Below are 23284 nucleotides of genomic sequence, written 5' to 3' on the forward strand. Positions count from 1 at the left end.
TTACAAAAAACACAAAAAAATTTAATTTGTGAATAATCAGTTTGGTACTTTAGTCATTAGAATATGAATATGTGTTTGTCCCACAATTACTCTTCGTTTTTCATATTGAAATCCCTATCCCATTATATCCATGATAGAAAATGATATAACTTAAAATAACTTAGATTTAAATCACCATTTAAATTATTTCACCCTATCTGTATGTGAGGCACATATATCATAGGTTTAACACTGATATCTTTGGTTCTGTTTCTTGCTGAGCCCCCCTCCTCCCCGATTTCAAATTGTTCAGCAACTGTCCAGTTGGTGGCATAGGGTTAGATCCAGAGCTTTCTCTTGTGGGCAGATTTTGCTGCTGTTCCAGACAGAACATAAAATTGGGACTATTTGAACGGGTATTTTTGACTTTATACCGAGCATAGTTCTTTGAATAGTGTTCCTTGTGCTTCAAGACCAAATGGGGATTTGAACCCTGGTCTCCCAGCATCTAGCCTGGCACTTTAACCACCACAGTACACTGATTTTGGGTGGCCAAATTAAATGCAACTCTATTCACACTGAATGTCTTTTAAAAAGTGAATTGTGTGTGTGACATTCCGATTGGGATTTGTGGGGAGTAAGTATATTTTATCCCCCATTGCAGTCTTAAACTGGATTCCCATCCCCCCATGACTGTTTTAATTGGTGGCAGGGAAGGTCCCACTGGATGGAGCATGAATTTCCTAGCAATATGGCTGGAGTCTTTATTACTTTTTTTTAAAAGGACAAGCAAAATATATTCACTATGTTCTGGTCTTAAATAATTTATAATAAATTATTGCAGTATAAATCTTAGAAAAGGAAACATCTTAGTGTATCAGTTTTGTCAAGAATTAAAATCCTAACATATTTCAATTGGACTTCTATGTAATTATGAGGAAATTAGATAATGCATAAGGAATTTGGGTTGGGCATCTGATGATCTTAACTGTAAAAACTACGTTAGAAATATTCTACATGGCTTTTAGCTTTTCCAGTACTTGGATCTTTCTCCAGCATCTGAATAAATTGCAATGCTTTGCATTATATCAAGGATCACCAAACTTTTTGGACCAGTGGGTGCATTTTGAATGTTAAGTGCTATGAGCATCAATCACAAAATGATTGCTATGGGAGCATAGCATAGTGCAACATAGCTATCATGGTGAGCACTACATAACAAAGAAATTAAAGAGAGTCATTATGATAAAGCTTTCCCCATAATTGTATTTCTCTAATAGAAAATTATTAACCTGTTGAATTTCTGCTTGTCTTACATCCGTTAAAGGCACAAGAACCCTCTTTTCCCCTAATGCCAATCCTAACCAAAGCCTAGGCTGCCATCTTGTACCCATTACCTGGGAGTAAGCTCCATTAAACACAAGGAGACATATTTCTGTGTGGACATATACATTGTGAGGACAGTATAAATTGCACTCATTTCAAAGAAAACACTTGGAAGGGTACCTGCACAATTTGCTTCATAAATTTCTTTAAAAAGAAAGAAAGAAAGCTCAGGGTTGTGGTGGGGGCCTGCCCAGGGATACCAATCAAGGCCTATGCAGGTGCCATGGCATCAACCTCTGTATTATATACCGGAAATTCATTTTCTGTATGTGCTAACGGTAACTTGTCACTGCAAAATTCTTACTGCATGTTCCATTGTCTTGACCTTTCTGACATACCAAATTCTTCCCCATAGTGTATACCTGTGATCTAAGAGTTTAGTACTGAAACAAAACCATTCAGAGAAAATGAAGCCAGATCTTCTCAGAATGCAGGAAGTTGCATTGATTTATCTTGACAAGAGTGGTGGCCTTCAGAAATTTGTGAATGCCTGCAAATTATACAATGGTAGTATTTAGCAATTTTTAAAATCATAGTTTAACTCAATATATGGGCAATGTTGATGGTTTTCACTTTCTACTCTTGCAGAATCAAAGCAAAGTTATGCCGTTTTCCGGTTTCCTATATTGATAAATCCATCTGATATTATTGAGTTGGATGCTACCCTTGGAAATTACATTTTGCATAAACCTGTGAAGGCCACTCAGATTTTTCAGTCTGTAAGGAATCTTATATTTTGGTGAAATTTGTTAATCACTCTTCTAAACTGCATTTGCCTTATGAAATGAATTGGGTTTTGAATTATAGGTGTGTTTTACAGCAGTTAAAACACTGTCACTAATTCAGCAGCTGCAGACTGAAGCTCAGGTAGGTTTGTACTCTGCTTTTCGTATATCACTTTTTAAATAAATTACTGTAGTTGTATTTATAAAACAATATAGCTTCTCTGACCTTTTAGCTTGTTGCAATATTTCTTCTGAAATGCGTTCAAGGCATATCTTAATTATTGTAAGCTTCCTTGGAAGTAAGCCCTGTTCACTTCTGAGTTGGCATGCATAGGATTCCACTGTAGTATCTGTTATTTATATCTGGCATCATCATCATGGTATTTCTGTGTCTCTTTTTTTCAGATGAGCATAGTGCTGAAACTAACACATTTACCTTCCCTGCCCAGTTATATTTTCAGTCTTTGCAAATTTCCATTTGATTATACTTCTCAGAGATTTTATATGGCAGAGGGAATAGTTGTTGCAATGTCCACTGTAACAAAATATACACAAGGAGCAAGATTTGTTTGTTGTGATGAAAAGTGTCCATTTTCTGAAGGTACACCAACCTGGAATCTTGAATTCTATTATAACTTACTGACTTACACCAGTAAATCCAGCTTTTAAAAAATATACTGTAAGCTTTTACAATACATTGTATATAAAATCTAATACACTACATGTTGCTGACATTTGTGAGAGCTTTGTAGACCAGTGATTTCTCATACTGGATACACATGAACATTGTTTCACAAACTGATTTTCCTACTATCAAGTAGATCATTGGCTATAGAAGGGACTAGGAAGAGAAAGCAGAGAAGATAATTGATCTCTGTGTTCATAACTTTTATACCTGTTTGTTGTGTTTAGATGCATCTGTGTGCCCCGCACTACACTGGCTATCATTTGCTATTGACCATACCACTCAGCAGTAGTGTTCAGTGGATTGTTATCCATCATATATTCCAAAAATTAAAAGATTATTATGTTGTCTATCATGTAAACATTTCTGTTTGCTGGTGGACAACGGATGGGATTCAGACTTCTCCTTCTCCATGGACAAAACGATCCACCCTCTCCTCTCCCTGCATACTGTTCTGGGAGTTCTTCTGACCCTCTACAGTGGATTTGGCAGAGATGTGAGGGAGGGGAGGAGAGAGGGGATGCTCAGCAGGAACCACTACAATGATTTCCGCTAGCATGGCACATCTTAGCTGAATCTGAGCCAAAGTCGGACTATGTCCCGTTGCTTAAGCATGTATCATACCTTATGGTCAACTGAGGACTCTGTATTAAGATGGCAAAGCAGCGTGCCATTCAAACAACTCTAAAAGGGGATACCCAATTTTTTGGCACTTCCCCAAATGAATGAATGGGGTGTCAATATTCTTTTCAAGTAGGTACATTATCAGAGATCATTTGGTGATGATTAATTATGGTAAATTAAATTGGAAACCATTATAAACCAATATATAGCACTTTGTGAATGTTTAGAACTTTAAATATGGTCTTTTATACACTTCCCCCAGGATTTCAGTATATAAGAGTTCATACTCCTGGAGCGACAGAATCTGCAACAGTGAGAAACAATTTTGTGTGCACTTTGTGTACTTCACCACTGCGGGAAGATATGAAATACAGAGTACTTGGTGGTAAACATTATATAATATTGTTATTAGCCCTAAATTATACAATTTCAATAGCTATATTTTTATGGTGAGGTGTGCTACTGGGCAACAAGAGAAAGAAAAAGCATGGCGCTGGTGCTCAGTTTCGAGCGCGCTGCATGCCCGCCTCCTGGCACTACCACCTCCTGGCACTACCTCCCCAAGTTAGCGCCGGGGGAGGCTTGGGAGTGGCAGGTGGGCTGCGCACCATTGCCCTACACTGCTTCGGGGGGGGGGGAGAGCCATAAGGTCACGATTATAAGCCACACTTTAGCAGCCCGAATTGGGAAAAAAGTGTGGCTTATTTTTGGGCCGATACGGTAGCTTGATCCATCCATCCCAAGCCTGAATGCAAGTTTGATATTTGTCTTGCTCAAGACAATCCATGAGAAGTAACAAGGTTTGTTGTATGGCTTGCTGCTTGTGTTTGTCTTGAGTAAACAAAACATGAGCCTGGGTTTGGATGACATGCTAAGCTAAATCATGACATAGCTCTCAACAGCACCACAGCACACCCAGAGAAGCAGCAAAACAGTTGCAGTCTCCTCTCTGGGAGCCCACACGTGCCAGTGTTTGCACTAAGTCATGGTTTGGTTTAAGATTTTATGTGATTCAGATCACTTTATAACTTCACCTTTTTGACCATTTTGTCAATAGAAGGTATAAAGCTTAGGAAGAGTTACAGGTAGGTAGCCGTGTTGGTCTGGATCGAAGTAAAATAAAAAAATTCCTTCAGTAGCACCTTAAAGACCAACTAAGTTTTTATTTTGGTATGAGCTTTCGTGTGCATGCACACTTCTTCAGATACAGTGAAATGGAAGTTTCCAGGCACTTATGTAGAGAAGGGGTGGGGAGGGGTGGGGATGGGGATGGGGAGGGGGGATCACTCAGAAGGGTGGTGGAAATGGGTGATTGACTGACTGATAGCTGTTGATGACCGCAAACGACTGCAAATGGTTTTGCATGAAAAAGCAAGGGTTGAGATGGCTGAAGATCGCTTATCATGTATAATGTGATAAGAACCCGATATCTCTGTTCAAACCAGGTCCCTCCATGGTTTTGAGCTTGGTGATAAGTTGCAATTCAGCAACTTCTCTTTCCAGTCTATTTCTGAAATTCTTTTGTAGTAAGACAGCTACTTTGAGATCTTGTATAGAATGTCCTGGGAGATTGAAGTGTTCTCCTACTGGTTTTTCTGTCTTCTGGTTCCTGATGTCAGATTTATGTCCATTTATCCTTTGGCGTAGGGTTTGGCCTGTTTGTAGGGTTTGGCCTGAATTGCAACTTATCACCAAGCTCAAAACCATGGAGGGACCTGGTTTGAACAGAGATATCGGGTTCTTATCACATTATACATGATAAGCGATCTTCAGCCATCTCAACCCTTGCTTTTACATGCAAAACCATTTGCAGTCGTTTGCGGTCATCAACAGCTATCAGTCAGTCAATCACCCATTTCCACCACCCTTCTGAGTGATCCCCCCTCCCCATCCCCATCCCCACCCCTCCCCACCCCTTCTCTACATAAGTGCCTGGAAACTTCCATTTCACTGTATCTGAAGAAGTGTGCATGCACACGAAAGCTCATACCAAAATAAAAACTTAGTTGGTCTTTAAGGTGCTACTGAAGGAATTTTTTTATTTTACTTCGATCCAGACCAACACGGCTACCTACCTGTAACTCTTCCTAAGCTTTATACCTTCTATTGACAAAATGGTCAAAAAGGTGAAGTTATAAAGTGATCTGAATCACATAATCACCCATTTCCACCACCCTTCTGAGTGATCCCCCCTCCCCATCCCCATCCCCACCCCTCCCCACCCCTTCTCTACATAAGTGCCTGGAAACTTCCATTTCACTGTATCTGAAGAAGTGTGCATGCACACGAAAGCTCATACCAAAATAAAAACTTAGTTGGTCTTTAAGGTGCTACTGAAGGAATTTTTTTATTTTAGCTTAGGAAGAGTAGTACTAAAGTATTTGAGTGGCTATAATTCTGACTGTTGGGATGATTTAGAATGATTTTTCTTTAATAATACTAATCCCAGTTGGGCAAATGGTTTGAGGTGGACTTCTGATTAATTAAAAAATCTTACGTTTTTCTTTTAAAGATAAGCAGATTATTGAAATAGTTGATACTAAAGCAATTAGTGCTTTTCAAGGATTTTCCAGCAGTAAAACCCCTTTCAGATTTCAATCTTTCACAGTTTTTCTAAGAGGTAAGTTTTGTGTTTAATGTAAACTTTTTTATTTAATTAGACTGTGGCAGAATTGTGTTAGTCTAGCATGTGTTATACAAAATAGCATTTGGATGGAATAAATCTTTCACTCTCTGAATATATATGCCTTTCAATCAAATGTGAATCTATATGAAGAGAAGCTCATATATTAGGAAAGGGGAGTATGTGAAAATAAAATGTAGAGGCTCTTTAAAAAAAAACCCCACAATCTTATCTTGTCCTTGGAATTTGAATTCCTTCTTTCAGTTCGTATGATAAAGCTTTTATGTAAGTAACTAGATTTTGTAACATCCTTCCTCAATCTAGCTACTTCCCTTATTCTCTTGAGATCTCTGCCATTTCTGGTTTACATAATTCATCTTCACAGATTTTAACATAGGAGCCTATTTCTGTGCTTCTATTTTTGTTGTTTTTAAATGGTTTGTTTCTGTCCTTTTGAGACAATCTACTGAGATTTTTCTCCTGCTCACATCTAATTGAAATAACTTGAACAACATCTGCTTTGTATGAAATGCCCTGAAACTGTGGTTTTTCTTGCTTTAAAAGTTTGCCTAAAGTCTTTTTAAAAAGCCTTCTGAACACACTTGACTGTATGTTGAACCACTCAGAATAACAAAGTTAAAAGTGGATGAACCACAAGGCTGAAATAGATCAATTATGGGAAAAGTAGCAAAGGGATGGTATCGGCAATACAGTGGTACCGCAGGTTACAGACACTTCAGGTTACAGACTCCGCTAACCCAGAAATATGTCGGGTTAAGAACTTTGCTTCAGGATGAGAACAGAAATCATGCGGTGGTGGTGCGGCAGCAGCAGGAGGCCCCATTAGCTAAAGTGGTTCCTTAGGTTAAGAACAGTTTCAGGTTAAGAACGGACCTCCAGAACGAGGTACCACTGTATATAAAACACTACAAAACACTACAAGTCCCCTTACCACAATCAAAGCTGAATGGGAACATGACATAGGATATGAAATAAACCCAACCCAATGGTCGAAGCTGTGGACTAAGCTACCCTTTAAGTCCCTCTCAGGCAAGAGAAAGGAACTCATCCTGAAACTTATCTACAGGTGGTACCTAATACCATAAGTTGGCAATGATATACCCAGGAATTTCACCTAAGTGCTGGAGAGGATCCATTGGCACTGGCACACACCTCCACATGTGGTGGGAATTTCCCCAAATTCAATCTTTTGGGGTCACAGTCTTACAATAAATTTGCAAAATAACAAAACACGTAATAAAAGCAACTCCAAAATTTGCCCTACTAAATTTCTTCCAAGGCAATAATGCACATTCATGTGACAAAAAACTTATAAACCACTTACTCTCAGCAGCTAGGAGTCTCATAACCAGACACTGGAGGGACCTATTTGGGGTGTCCATGGACCACTGGTACCAAAATATATGGGAAACTGCCCTACAAGAAAAACTTACCAACAAACTGAAACTACCATGGGACAAACAAAGGATGTGGCTCCCCTTTATCACATACACAAGCCAACAAGACAATGACCGATCCCCTGCCCCTGACAACATATCAATATGGCTAATGTAACCTAACAATGCCCCCCCCCCAAACACACTACCAATCAACTGCAACCAACCATTTCTTGGGCCCTCTGACCTCTTGTTCTGCCAACAAAAATAAGACGCCTATCCAAGTGACACTGACAAAAAAGTCCCACTAATATATGCAAAAATGAAAGTTTCTTCACTTTCCCCCTCTCCTAAATTTATTTTCTCTACTTTCTCCCCTCTCTCAACCCCACATTGTCTACAAAAAAAATGTCTCAAACTGATTGTATTTGATTTGTATGAAGAATGCTACAATTTAAAAACAGAGACACTGAATGTACTTTTGTTACTTATGAAAAATATTTCAATAAAAACATTAAAAATGAAAAAAATATTGAAAGAGTAAATGGATTTGGTCACATGAATGCAGCCTTGTGTTCAATCTTATGAATGCAGAAGGAAGATGGTGGGAATGGATCATTCCTAGAGATAACTGTTATTTCTATCTTCATAAAGGTAATCTAGCCTTTATAGACCAAATTACATAAAGCAGTGACCTGGGCAGAGCAATCCTGTGTGTGAGTGACCTTTTGCAAGTTAGGGAAAACTTTCATCTTCAGGAAGCCATTTGGTTAACAAATGGCTGTTTTATTTAAGCAGGTTTTAAACTGTTACTGGTTTTTGAATAGTTTTTATTGCTTCCATGTTGTGTTGCTTTCTGCTGCTCCTTTACAGTGCATGTTTACCTGAACTTTAGTTCAATGGTCCTTACTCCCAGGTAAGTGCATATAGAATTGCAGTCTTAGTATTTGTAACATTTAAAATTGTTTGTGACCTTTCCCCCTGTTGTTAACTACATAGCTTTTATGAATAAAGGCAGGGTATGTCTTAAGCAGATACATACACGTCTACATGTTTATTTGCTAATTTATAGATGAACTATCTCATAAAATGGAAATAGGAAACAGGTACAAAGTTATAGGAATTCCAGTCTGTATGCCAAGCTGCATACAAATCACACTTTGCCTGGAAGCCAACAGTATACATCTCTGTAATCTCACAGGTAAGACAAGGAAATAGTTGAAGTAGGTGTGCAATCAGTTCCTGATTGAACAAGTGGAGATTTTTGTGTTTCTGTGTGTATATGTATAGCAAACTTTTTGGGACTTCGCTTTTTGTATGATTGAAATTTGCTTCCTCCTATCTCCCTCTCAAATATGAATAAATAAGCTGTGAAAGTTGGTTTGAATAAATACAGATCACACAATTCACAGTGTTTTAGAGGGCACTCTGTCTGCTATTTCGGTTGGATAAGAATTAAGTTCAATGGTAATAGTAGTCAGAGAGTGCCCTCTACCTATTAATTTGCGATCAAACAGCATTTAAATTACTTCACATTTGAGACTTAAATTACTTTTAAATGTGTCTATAAAACCTACATTGGCTTTTACTATCAATTATGCACTCTCCTACATTAACATTTACAAATTGCACTAATAGTACAGTACTGGCATCTTATGCAGATTTTGTTCATTGGGTTTCTTTGTGGACTTGCTTTTCACCTGTAGTTCTGTGCTTAGGCCTACAGGTTAGGGCTTAGCCACAATTCCTCTTCTCCTGCTTCTCTTCCCTGCCCCCACCCTGGAGTAAACTACTCTTTAGCACTCAATCGGGCAAAGAGGAATTTGGGTTTTCTCTTGATTAATGTTTGCTCTAATTCAGGCATCCTCAAACTTCGGCCCTCCAGATGTTTTGGACTACAATTCCCATCTTCCCCGAACACTGGTCCTGTTAACTAGGGATCATGGGAGTTGTAGGCCAAAACATCTGGAGGGCCGCAGTTTGGGGATGCCTGCTCTAATTGAACACTAAAGGTTTCCCCTGGGAAAGGATTAAGGCCGTAGTCTGGGGATGGCTGCTATAAAGCATGGGTCAAGGGGAAAACCACTCAGATTCGGGCTTTCTTGACACAGGATAAGAAAAAAATGTGGACAAGGCCTTAAATATGTCTAGGTCAGGGGTCAGCAACCTTTTTCAGCTGTGGGCCAGTCCACCCATGTGGTGGGTCAGACTATATTTTGGGGAAAAAATATGAACGAATTCCTATGCCCCACAAATTACCCAGAGATGCATTTTAAATAAAAAGACACATTCTACTCATGTAAAAACAAACTGATTCCTGGACTGTCCACGGGCCGGATTGAGAAGGCGATTGGGCTGCATCTGGCCCCTGGGCCTTAAGGTTGCCTACCCCTGGTCTAGGTTAAATTCATTCAGTTGGCTGCTCAGAGTATGACTTGGCTGGATACCACATTGTAAAATGCCTCGAGTGTAGAAAGGCACCACATAAAACTATATAAATGTACAAACACTAGGTTGTACTTAATGTCATTTAGACATCATGAGGGCTAACTCACTGTGAAGTCCATACATTTTGAAATTGGGTATGGATATTTCTTTTGGGTTTCGCCTGAGGATACAAGGTAGGATTCGGAACTAACAGTAAACAAAGCACTGCAGAATTGGGAGACCACATAGACACCGTAGAGAATGACCCAAGTAACAGGGGCCATTGAAGGAATAGCCTGTTTTCATTTAACAAAATGAAACTGATTTTGAAGTGTTCACACCTGTAAACCTGAGAAGCAATCCTGTGAACATTTAGCTGGGAACCATGTGAATCTACATGCATAAGATTGAGCTTAAGCTGGGTGTTTTTAAAACTTTTTTTCCCTAGTTTTGTAATTACAATTGGAAGATGTGAAACTGAATATATTTGTAAAAATTGTAAGATATGTTGCTCATATAGATTCATTTGGCTTTTGGTGTGTTTTTGTATTAGGCCCTTCGCAGATCAGTGAAAAATTTAAGTATCTGCTTTCTTTGACTTCAAAGTCGTGTTGGAGATTTACAGCTCTTCTGGCCAATAGTTTTGCTTCACAAGTACTTCCACCAGGCATTAACAACACTCTCAAACTAGCTATATTGTTAAGTCTAGTACAGACAAGTGACAAAAATGACTTAACAGCAGATTACCTGGATATTTTGGTATTGACGAATGATTCGTTAATATTAGAGAGGTAACTAAGTGCTCTTTTCTTTAATAAGCAGATTCTCTCCCCCTTTTGTAGGATGGCTGTGTATACCCTTTTATTTAGCCTTGCGCAAAGAACTATGTTGTTACTGCAGTTGTTCCAATTTTATTTTGCTTTTAAAGGAAAATATGTGAGGTAAAACAATGCATATGCTTCTTTATTCTAAGGATAGAATTATTCTATTGAACTGCAATGTCATGTAAAACAAAAATATTTTCTAACACACTTGATTTCTTTCCCAAATATATTACACACCCATAACTAAGATATCTACTTTCCCCATCACCTAGAGTTATGAATTACAGCATTAGTCTTGTTCCCCGGGGCATACGGCATATTCCATCTGGTGAAATTTTTCCTACTGTGTCCAAAGATAAGCATGGAACTGGAACTGCAAGCATTCAGGCTAATAGTGCTTTGCTGGCGAAAGGGGGAGTATGCTTCATTGGAGAATTGTCTTCACATAGGAAGGATAAGCTTGAACAGTTGCAGTCAGGTACACCAACTGAAAGTCTTGTATAATGCAGTACCTAAAATCTGGCATACCTTATTTCAGTCATCCAAATGTCCAAATACACTTTGACTTAAAAGCTCCCTTATGCCAGGTTTCTGTCCATCACAATACTTTTTCCACAGTAAGAAATTAGAACTGCAACAGCTTTCTACACCTCCAAGGATATCACATTTTGTATGCATGTATAAACCCAGTATGTTTAGTCACATGGGCTGGCAAATGACAATTCCTGCAGAAGCACTTTACTTGCCTTGATCAAATGCAACCTGTAGTAGTTTTCATATTAGAGAAAGAGCAAAGCACTGGGATATTGTCTGTCTGCTAGCAGGGCAATGTATTGATAAATAATTATTTTAATCATTAAAAAATAACTAAGGTCACATTCAACTGTGCCTGTAGCTAGTGGAAAGGACTTCCACTTGTGCAATGAGAAGGTCCCTTCCACTCCTGGTAGCTTCCACATATCCACCAAACCTGCTGTCATATATGGAGGCCCCTGGAGCAGATGTGGGGGAGGGCATACGTGGTGGATACAGGGGGAAAGATTGGGTATCACCACTACCTTCCAAGATAGAAACTAGTATATTATTCACCAATTTCTATGTCCCCCCAAATAGGTAACGGTATATCAACCTGTTCCCTGCTACATTTTGATATGCAGCACTTCCAGTGCATTTCTGTAATTTGAATATATAGCATGTGAGCTATCTTCTTTAAAACAATGGCAGTATGTTGTTTTCATTCTTCAAAGACATATTTATAGTGAAATTTAAAAACCATCAGATTTTAAGTAGTCTTTATTGTCTGACTTTACAAGTACTTGAAGGAAGAACAACTACTATATTCATCCCTGGAAAGAAATATGGAGAAGAAAATGATCAGCAGGTTACCCTTCCAATTCAAACCAGTTTTTGGTCATTTATTGATGTGGAAGCTTCTTGCAAAAAGCATATCCAAAGAGATAATACTCTAATAGGCCAAATGGTAAGTAACGTTTCTTTGCTAGAATTGCACAATGACATTAATTAAAAACTACCTAATAGCTTTTAGAGTGGCATTGATATACAAAATTTGCAGCCACTTTCTATAAAGTGATTTCCTCCAGTCATGCAATTATTTTCATCAGTGAATTGAAGTAGCTTCTACAATATTAGGACTCTAGTGCATGCATGCGTTAAATAGACCAAATGTGCTAAATGAAATGTTCCAAAATGCGTTTTTCAGAAAAACCACATTTTACATTTTTCCAGATTCCCTTAGTCCCAAATAATTCACTTGTTGGTTTTGTCTGGAAACCATATGAATTTCTGTTCTGAAATATAAATATTGCTTTTGTCTAGGATTTAAGCTCTATTTCAGCTAACATTATAGATGCTTTTTGGCTTCTGATACACTGCAATGAATCAGCATTTTCCAATCCAGTTCTTCCTGTTGTGAATCTCCTTTTAAAAAAGGCAATCAATCCAGAAGATGCAGTCTATGCTATCTCCAAACAGTATAGAACACAAGATTATGAGGAGGTAACTAGACATTATGAATTGAACCAAACAAGAGGGGTGGTTTGATAAGCTGCTGTTCTATCAATCATATTTCAGATTATGTGTTTTTGAATAATCGGGGTCCCTTTTGTTCCTCTGCTACTTTAACTTCAATTTGTACACGCAACCAACTTACAAAATATGTTACGTGTCTAACTAGACATATTTGCTAAAGGACTCTTCTGCACTTTATCAAATTCAGACAATTGATTTCAATGTCCAATATTCAGAATAGGAATGAGAACTTTTCTTACACTAAATCTACATCTTTAGTAAAGCTGTGAAAGCCAACAGTGGCTTCAAAATACAGGTGAAAAGAAGAAAGGAAGGTGTTTGACCCAACACTTATTCATGATTTAGCATTGTTGGTACACTGTTCTGCAGTCAAGTATCTTAACTTCCATGGTGATTGGTGTAAACTGTCTTAAGCACTTAGGAAATATGTTGAGTTTGTATTTATGCAACCACTCATATAATCCACGTTTCTTCCTATTTTAAAATCGTGTTCTTTGTAATGTGAAAATATGTCAAGAATAATGACTTGACAAATTATTAATATTTTAATGAAAATTGTGTCTTGGAAAATACTTTTTAAAACGATACACCTGAAATTTAAAGATCACTGGTAAATCTAGTGATTTTTTCCACAGAATTCATAAACCAATGAAATAATTTATGTCATTTTAGTTCCTTGCTTTCTCCAAAAACTTGCATGTGGAACTCTGTTCAGAAGCAGAAAGGCTGATTCACGGTTACTACTTAGCAAGTCGCAGAGTCAGAACACATCCTGTTCATGGATCAAATCTCTCAGCAACTGCACTGAATATCTTGTAGGTTTTCATTTACATGTCAAGTATGTGTTCTTCTTCAAAATTTGTATTTAACCAATAATTCTGCATAAGTAACTATGACAAACCCAAATCTGATGGCTATAAGCCAAAATATCCCTTTGTCTTCCAAAAGCTGGGAAAGAAAATAGGATCAGTCATTCCACCATTCCTAATACATTTCCCCTTAGCTATGTAAGTTATAGAATACATAATTATAAGCACTTTTGGTCTGTTTCAGAAATGTCAGTTTATATGTTTATCACTTCTGGAGGAAGTGCTTATGCATTTTCTTGGGAATCATTCAGCGTGCTCAGAAGAAATGATTCAAATTAGTCAGGGGATTGTTGAAGGCTATCAAGTTCTCCCCTTTTTTAAAGGAAATCCCCTAATGCTGAATAGGCTTCCTCACGAGAAAAGGGAAAACTTGACAGCTATGGGATTGTTCAGTTCCTGTTTCTTAAATTGCAATAGCATATCTGTAGAAGTTAGATGTGAACAAATGTGTTATTTCAAGCAGCACTAATCCCAGATTTTGTAAAAAAATAATCAAAGTTTAAGAGCTCAAAATCCATTTTATATAACTTTCCGTTTTGTTACATTTCTGAATATGATGTACTGTACCAGTTTAAACTTGACTCTCATAGCCAATTTTTCAAGAGAAGTCATAAGCTCCTTCCAAACCTCACAAATAGTAATCTAATAGTTGCCCACCTCTCTATTATCATTAATAGATGCAGATCTATGTATACATTATACATTAACAATCAGGTGTGCACAGTAGAGGGTATTTGCCTTGCGCACAATAGCTATTTTAACCACTATGGCTCCATCTGCCTAAACCCACACCTCTATTTGTACCAGTACTAGTAATTGACCTGAATTATATCAAAAATACACAAGTCCCATTTCTCCCCATACATGTCTGTAGCAGTTACATTTCTGTGTGTGTAAAAATTCATACATCTCTGGCAACAGAGACTTACAGTTATTAAATTTTTGTACAACTGATTTAAAATTATTAATTTATGTTTGTACTGTAGGATTTCACTGTCTAAAGCACATGCTAAGCTGAGTTTAAGAAGAGAAGTACTTGAAGAAGATGTTTTGATTGCTGTATTATTATTTGAATCATCTCTCACTTTAAAATACGGTATAAACCTTTTAACTGAACCTTTCTTAATGAAGGCTATTAAAATAACCACGTAAAATCCTTAAACGCAGGGTGCTTTTATGCTTGTGCTGAAAAGCAGAGCTCCAAATACCAAATGTCAGGTTACCTATCAAGGTTCTGCTTGTCCACCCCGGGTCTCATTTCCATGGATGAGATTTCTCTTCCAAGACACTTGAAGTTCCTGTGCTTGGTTCCTATAAAGAGCCCCTCTTTCTCAAAATATATTGCATCCACCTTGACCTAGATGCCACTGTAATGAGTGAATTCAGAGAAGTGTCGAGTGCATCATCTAGTCTGGTTTTGTGGGATAAATTTCAATTACTGCTATTCAGACTCACAACTCCAGGTACTTCTGTAGGATACTGATCATGTGGACCCATTTCAATTGGATATGCACCCAGGATATGAGACTAACAGCTTTGGTTGATAAGTTGAACTGGAATTTGAATTGGGTGTGTCTTCATGCACTCATATTAGCTACCTTGAAAACAGCATTCTTAAAAAGAGCATTTAAAAAATGACAGGCCACCTTTAAAACCAGAAATATATTTATTAGTGCAGTGACAGAGAAAGATTGAATTAAGCCAATTCTAAGAACCAACTATATATTTGCATATTAAAAAACCTTAACATCTGAAAGTACTTATAGATGGAGAAACATTCTGTACATACTTACTGTGTTCAGAAACCTGCTACCTACACAGATGGCTATCACTGGATATTTCTATGTGAACTTTTGACTGATGTAAATCACATTTTCAATTATACTTTATCATTTTCTAGTTAAAATAAATTATACAACTTTATTCCTCTACTTTTATTTTTACAGGTGCTTCTGTGTTTTGCGTGGCCCCAAATGCTGTGTTTCCATTTGAACTCAATAGTGAAAACTCTCTGAATCAAAGGGATATTTACTTGATGCAGTGCCATCAACAGTTGAAACAATTCGTTGCTACATATGGACCTGCAACAGATGTTCTTATTAGTGAAGATTAGTATATCTGAAAAATGAGGTCTATTTTTAAAAATAAACTTGAATGTGTAAATAGTTGTAAAATCAATTCATGTAGTTCTTAATTTTTGTCATACATACATTTTGAGTCAGCAAAACGGATTTTCCTGTTGTCACATTATAACACTGAAAATATGGAGGATGCAAAGCTTGGCCACAGAACTGTACTATTTCAGACATTGCTTTTCCTTTCTAGTCTTGTATTTCTCAGGGCGGGGAGGAACAGAGGAAGAAAACATTTTCCATTTTGTGAAAAGGAATGTATGACCTTGGTTCCTGTTATAGCCTCCCAAATTTCATGAAAGAGTAAGAGCAGCTTTTACTATGAATGTCTTAAATGGAATGTAATTCAACTCACTATTGCTATATAGACTATGCGGGAAAAGTCTCTTAGGAAAATTATTATTATTACTATTAATAATTTTTCTATTCATTACCCACCCTTCACTGTAAGGTCCCAGGGCAGGTTATGGCATTAAAAACAACATTAAGAAAATATTAAAACAATGGAAGGGTTTTCAATATCCTGAATAACAATGTTATGGTTACTTTCTTTGTAACCATATACTTTTTGTATTTTAAGGTTTTGTAACCAATACTTTCTGTATTTTAATGTTTTGCTGGAAGCCGCCCAGAGTGGCTGGGGGAACCCAGCCAGATGGGCGGGGTATAAATAATAAATTATTATTGTTATTTCTTTGGGTCTGTCCCATGGATGTAAGTTAATGTAAATGCTTGTTCACACTTCCACTTGTTGCATTGCCTTCTACTGGAAAACCCACTCTATACCACTTAATCGGAGCAAACATCAATCAGGTTTTCTGGGGAAAGTGGTGGGGCAAATGGAAAACCTTTTGGGCCCATGCTTTGTAGTCAAGGAACAAGCAGCAGCATGGATGAGCCCTAACACTTTGTTCTCAATTGGGAGGGGGGGAGATGGTTGCATATAAGGCATACCTTAGAACTGCAGCCCTCCAGATGTTTTGGCCTACAACTCCCATGATCCCTAGCTAACAGGACCAGTGGTCAGGGATGATGGGAATTGTAGTCCAAAACATCTGGAGGGCTGAAGTTTGGGGATGCCTGCCTTAGAACATAAAATATAAATACTGGTATTTGTGTTTTAAGGATTGAATCAAATTCAAAATCAGTTTTCTAAATTTCAAAATATACTGATTTTCAAGCATTAGTCAACTGCATCTAGCAGGAACAGAATGCTGAATTTGATGGGCCTTTGGCCTGATCCAGCAAAGCTGTTCTGATGCCTTCAGTATTCAGACAGTATGGCTCCCTTTCATAATTTAATCTTCTTACCTTTACCTCAAAAATTTCTTATCTATTACAATAAAATAAAATTTCTTTTTCATATAACATTTGCAAAACACTCAAGTTTCTTATACATGGATTACAGGTTTAGTGAACAACTACCTCAAACTTGCAAGTAGCACTTTCATGGTTGAAAACGATTTGACAATCTGGTCTCATTTCTGAATACATCCGAATTCAGGAAGGCACACAATCAAAACATTCACTGCAACAAAAATAATTAACATAACTTTATGATGTTCTAAGAAATTATGTTACTTGGGCCATTTAAAGCTTTACTGGCATCTCAGAATTAAGAAATACACATCAATATAAATTCAGATGGGTAAACGGCAAAAGGAAATCATCACTGTGCCAGCAATGCCATTTTTAATATCTATACAGTACAATGGAAAACATGAATTGTCATCAGCCTCCCACCAATGTTTACTGAAAAGGAATCTTGTACAACAAGTAAATTTAAACTCAAACCATGTGTCTATTAAAAACTAGTTTTACTAAAGCACATAGTTAAGACTTTAAAGAGTAACACTTACCATTAGCCATACTTTAGGGGTCAACAGGGCATCTTGATAGACCTAAACAAACAGAATAATAAGACATTTATAGATAACCAGCTGAAAATACTATTTTAAAAATGTCAACTATGTAACTAATTGTTTGGCTTGTACAAAAGTTGTCTTTTATTTCAAATATAACTATTTTCAACATACCATGAAGCACAAGTCATTGTGCCAGTAAAGAGGTTCCCAAACAAAAAGAATAATTTTATCATTCAAATCCTCCCCCCTACAGATCTTTGAATATGTGAAGCACAGAAAAACTTTATTTTGGTGTAAATGATAGTTTACACCAAATGCATAATCATGGGTGGGTGTTTTAGAAATATTTTAGGTCACAATCAGCACAGGTGCAAGGAGCTACAACCTTGATCCTGTATTTGTTGTTCCAAATTTCCATAGCTGCATGCAAGCTCACAAAAGTTAGAAATTAGTACTAGCTCTGCCCCAGTCTGTAGGGATTTGAGGCTATTGAGGGATAACTTTTTAGGTGTACCTTGAATCAACCGTTGCCTGATATTTATCACTCACACTTGAATTTGCATGAGATGCTACAGCCTAAAGCAGCAGTACGAAATGGAGAGCAAGTCTTTTTGTAGTTAAAACTGCTGTAAGCTGCACCAGAGATCTAGACTTTGTCCTGTTAGGACTCATTTCATCCATGGAATGCTTTTGATCCAGTACAGCAGGCACGTCCAACAAGTAGATCGTGATGAATAGATCACTGGACATCTGCGGTAGATCACTGGACATCTGTGGTAGATCACTGGCTTCGCCCAAAGAAGCTCAACAACTTTGGCTCCCCTAAGAATGCTCAACATTTTAGCCCTTCACCCCCCCCCAAAACAGGGCCTTCCTCCTTCCTAAAAAAATCTCAACACCTTTGACCTGAACCCCTAAAAACAGGGCTTTCCTCCTCCCTAAACAACTTTGACCTGAACACTCCAAAAGGGGGTAGAGCACTGCCAATTTTAAACTCTGTGAGTAGATCACAGTCTCTTCTGAGTTGGCCACCCCTGCAGTACAGGGATCACACTGGCAAGCAGGAGCAACTTTTGCACATTTCCCCACCCCTTTCCACAGAGTTCCCTCCCTCCTGGACTGTTTTAGAGGGTCACCCAAGTAGATTTCTAGACGGGGCAACAGGGGGATTAGCAAAGGTTGTCACTCTCCACCACATCCTATTAATGGAAACTCCACTAGGTGGATACTCCCAATGGCAGAAGCAAAATGTCGGTCCAAGCCAATATGTTTGTTGTCCTCAACAGCTGTTGCCTTCAAAGCATTTTGCCAAGGTCTACTCAACCTTTCAGACATACATTGGCTGGGATGCGGCTACTGGCATTCATACTACAGTACTTCTAAGACCTATGAACACAAACTGCAAAGCAATTCATCCATCCATCCATTTCCTCTCCTTAATTAAAGAGCAGAGAAAAGCAGATTGTACTAATATAGGAATCTACCTGTACTTCAAATTTGGTTTGCTGGTCCACTGAATTCATTTCTTAAGCTTGGGATTGAGTTGCTCTTGGAAAGTGTAGCTAATCCTTAGTTCGTCTAATCAGCAGGTGCTAAAGTAAGTTCGTTTAAATTGTTAATATATTTTCTGTTTTGTGTGCTTTCATTACAAAGAAAGCTCATATATGCAGTATTCTCAAGGGTTCATGTTGCTATACCTTGTTGGTTGAAACAATGGAACCCCAGACAAATGATACCGAAGCCACTGGACGTAAACATAACAGTAGATTCCGTTGTCAGAATATGATGAGAGGAACGCTGAAGGTCATTAGATCCCCAGTTCCAAAAACCATTACGGGGTGGTGTCTCCTTGCAAAGTTAAAAGATTTTATAGAGACACCATGTTTCCAAAGAGTATTTTTTTTTAGTTTATGTTATCTAGCAAGTATAAAATATGAACTACCAGTAAATTTTCAGGATAGTGAACTTTGCTTTGGGACTCCAGCTATGTGAACAAGCACAACATATTCCCTAAAGGCTCAGTTCAAACTGAAAACTGAGTATATGGTATTTCCTAGTACCATCAAGCCAAAAATAGATTGCTACAGTGAAGAGGTCATGGGTCAGGGCCATAAGACAATTCTCTAACCAATTTCCCCACTGACAAAGAGGCAATTTATCATTATAGCTAGGACATTCAGCTGATGCTACAAGATTTATGAAGACATCAGCTCTAGTAATGATCTTCAGCTGTCCAATTCATCATCATTCAAACTTGGCAGCCTGGAAATAACTCAAAATAATCAATACTAGAAGTACCGTACATTTCCCCCATTGTGTTTTCAACAGACCAACTAATTAAAATCTAGGTCATTTCTAGAAAAAATATACAAAGGAAAAGAGGGCCTGACAATTCGATAGTGTTAATGTACCTCCACTTTCAAAAATATAGATACCATGTGCACACACACACACACAAAACTTGTGCATTTGTTTATAATGCAGAGCTTTCCAAACTTTTCATATTGGTGACACACTTTTTAGACATGCATCATTGCACAACACAGTAATTCAGTTTTACTAGCAAACCAGAGGTTAAACTAACCCCTTTTAAGAGATACGGACGCATACATAAATTGTAATAACAAAATGTATGGGGACACAACATCTCATGAAAACGTTTCATTTATATTTAAAATATATGATTTGTAAGATGATAACATATATTTCCAAGATTGCTGTCATTTATGTGTAACAATATGTAAATATGTGCAATAAATTGAAAACCAGTAACTACTTACCATTTTAATGAGATGTATGTGATTGGTAGGAGGAACATAGCTTTTGAATACTGGTATTTGGTGGAATATTAGATAGACACTCATATTTCATCATCAAGCATTTTTAAAATTCTATGTTTCAGTGTTTTAAAGTTTGTCATTGTTGTTGAAAAGGATACTTTACAAATGTACGTAGTAAACAACTGCAGAAGAATTTTTAACAATTTTTTTCCTATTTGGATGATTTTTTTGAAACATTAATGCAAAAACTGTGCAAGTCACCTTCTCATACATCATTAACAGACTTCAATAATTTTTAATTTTAGCTAATTTTTCTTCAGTAAGTGAAAAGTTCTTCCTTGCAGTTTAAAGAAATGAAATTCTGATCCAATCATAGTCTTGGATTTCAACACTTGGGAAGTAATAATTAGTGAGCTAATATCACATTTTAGCTCGCTGTGGTCTAAACCACAGAGCCTAGGGCATGCCGATCAAAAGGTTGGCAGTTTGAATCCCCGCGACGGGGTGAGCTCGGTCCCAGCTCCTGCCCACCTAGCAGTTCGAAAGTAGGTCAAAGTGCAAGTATATAAATAGGTACTGCTCCGGCAGTAAGGTAAACGCCGGACTTAAGTGTCAGGGGTCTTTTACCTTTAGCTCGCAGTTTAGGGAAACATTATAGTTTTGAAAACTATCCTTCATTGGCAGCTTAATGTTATCAGGCATGTCTTGAATACATCTTGCAATTGTGTTATCTGCCAAAGAGATTTTATTAACTTTTTTCAAATTCTGGCACAAGTATTGTTCAAACAATGGTACAGCAATATTCATTTATGGTGGTTTCTGCAATAGTGTGTGGTTCCTTGTTTTTGGCAATTATTTGAGCAACCAAGTAACTTGCCTTTTGAGCTTTCTCTGATGTCTGCATTCTCCTTATGAGTGATGCAGACAGCATCTTTATAGGTTTTGAAAGCTCAATAAAGTATTCTACTGCTTTTTTTGACAAAACAGACTGTTCAACTGTTGATTCTTGTATAGTTTCCTGTACAGCTGCTATATTCTGTTCATCGCAAACATCATCTTCACCAACTTTTCTTGATTAGAAACCATTTTAGGGGGTAATTCAATTGCTATTTAAGTAACTGAACATGAAAATAGCAGCATCAGCACTTAACTCCCTCAGAGCAGGAGGTGGTGGTCTCTGCTACAAGTGGCCAGGCCAAAGTGGTGGGATCCAGCAACCAGTGTGGGTGGGTGGCAACTAGTCCTGGCTACTGCTGGGCACTTACCGTACTTTCCATCCCGGGCCAGGGCCTCATGCTGGCCTGGCGCTGCACTAGCCCAGAGGCAAGAGGGCTGCAAGCGAAGAGGGGAGGGCTAGTGCCCAGCCAGGCAGGCCGCACGTGGTGGGGTGGGGCAAGTGAATAAGAAGCCAATGGCTCCATGGAAAGCATGGATCTTCAGGCTCTGCCGCTCCTAATGTCCAAAGCCAAGCCACAGCCCGGCGAGCGCAGACGACAGCGGAGAGGGCAGAGTGGGAGGAGCGAGGAAAGCACGGAAGCAGGCCGGGTGGGGAGGCTCCTGTGCAGCCCGGCAGCAGCTTCTCAGCGGGCTGCCCGCTCCAGCCCCGGGGGAGCGCGGGGAGCAGACGCGTGAAACACCTACACAACACACATTTCGGAAAGCTCTGGCATAATGTGTATTAACAATCCTCTATTCTTCAAGTTACTACACGAGGAATATAGGTACCATGGCAATAGCACTTTATGACAAAAACTGCTTTTAGATAAATGCAGTAGGGTCCATCTGCTAATGGAATAGACACTTTGCCTTCATCTCCTCCCACTGGTTAGGTCGTGGGCGGGGGTGGGGGAATAGAAAAAGAAGAGTGGGCTGGAGGCTTTAAAGAAGAGAGTGCATAACAAGGCTTCCCCAAACAGCCACTCATTCTATAGTTCTGCCAGACAGCTATAAATTGCACTCCAGAAGTGGGCAAAGGTGCCCAGCCAAGACTACTTATCAGGCACGGGATCCTCTTTATGAGGGAACGCGACGTGGCCACGTCCATAAAAAAAGGCATTCAGACCTACAACGGTTCCCCCACCCACCGCCGCCTCAGCCTATCGCTGAAGGCGGGAAGCTCTCCGCGCTCTCTACCCGCGACGGCCGCCACGAGTCGTGGCCTAGCTGAGTTCAAGGTACGCGGCCGGGCGCGGCGAGGGAGGAAACGCAGTCAGGCTAGTCGGTGCGAGCACCCCAAGCCGTCCCACACACTTTCGTCCAGACAGCCGCCGCCAACGGTAGCCCAAACCGCCTCCTCCCCTCCCCTCTCGCCCTCAAATGGCTTACCCGTTCTGCAGACCACGCACAACACCACAGACCTCCAAAAGAAAAGAGGGCGAGGATGGCCGGAACCGGAATTATAAGTCTATGGAGCACGTGACTAGCCCTCTCTCCCCCCCCCCTCCGCCATGCGCCTTTTGAGCTTTTCCGGGCGAGGTGGCCGATAAATTAGTTTCGTTGCTGGACTACACTTCCCATCATCCCCTGACGGTTGGGCCTGGCTAGCTGAGGCTGACGGGAGTTGGAGTCCAACATTTCAACACCTTGACTAACCCAAAAGACAAGAGGGCAAATGCCTTTTTCTTTTTCTTTTTTGCCAGACTTACGAAAAAGCTTTTTTTTTTTCGGGAGCGGGGAGGCGGGGGAGAATCCATGCTGATTGCGCGCCAGAGATTTTGGGTTTTGAATCTCGCACCCTCTCGCGGTGGAAGAAGAGATCAGCTATAGCTTTTCTCCGGTTTCCAAAGTGGTGGCCGTAAAGACAAGAGTAAAAAAAAAATGTCTTGTAGCACCTTTAAGGCTAACATCATGCCCTCCAACATTTCTCCGATGAAAATAGGGACTTCCTATTCCATAATAATAATTTTACTATTATACCCT

General features: G+C 38.9%; 1 protein-coding gene, 1 long non-coding RNA gene and 1 other non-coding gene across 3 annotated transcripts; 1 reads left to right on the top strand and 2 right to left on the bottom strand.

Annotated features, from left to right (window-relative positions):
• The first annotated feature begins 1640 nt into the window (after positions 1-1640).
• MCMDC2 (minichromosome maintenance domain containing 2) lies at positions 1641-15843 on the top strand. Its single transcript, XM_035125429.3, has 14 exons — positions 1641-1872; positions 1954-2084; positions 2173-2232; positions 2496-2691; positions 3662-3784; positions 5912-6019; positions 8492-8620; positions 10400-10637; positions 10943-11148; positions 11984-12150; positions 12507-12686; positions 13392-13534; positions 14575-14684; positions 15535-15843. The coding sequence occupies exons 1-14, from the start codon at positions 1773-1775 to the stop codon at positions 15699-15701; spliced, it is 2058 nt and encodes a 685-aa protein (XP_034981320.1). The 5' UTR covers positions 1641-1772; the 3' UTR covers positions 15702-15843.
• Positions 15236-22723, bottom strand: LOC118090090 (uncharacterized). Its single transcript, XR_015951674.1, has 4 exons — positions 22691-22723; positions 17580-17621; positions 17146-17248; positions 15236-15669 (listed from the first exon to the last, which is right to left on the bottom strand). It is a non-coding gene; the product is annotated as an uncharacterized LOC118090090 (long non-coding RNA).
• Positions 17321-17402, bottom strand: LOC118090579 (small nucleolar RNA SNORD87). Its single transcript, XR_004693275.1, has one exon. It is a non-coding gene; the product is annotated as a small nucleolar RNA SNORD87 (small nucleolar RNA).
• Positions 22724-23284: the final 561 nt, after the last annotated feature.

Source organism: Zootoca vivipara, chromosome 8, assembly GCF_965207765.1.
Source record: "Zootoca vivipara chromosome 8, rZooViv2.hap1.1, whole genome shotgun sequence".
Taxonomy (NCBI): Eukaryota; Metazoa; Chordata; class Lepidosauria; order Squamata; family Lacertidae; genus Zootoca; species Zootoca vivipara.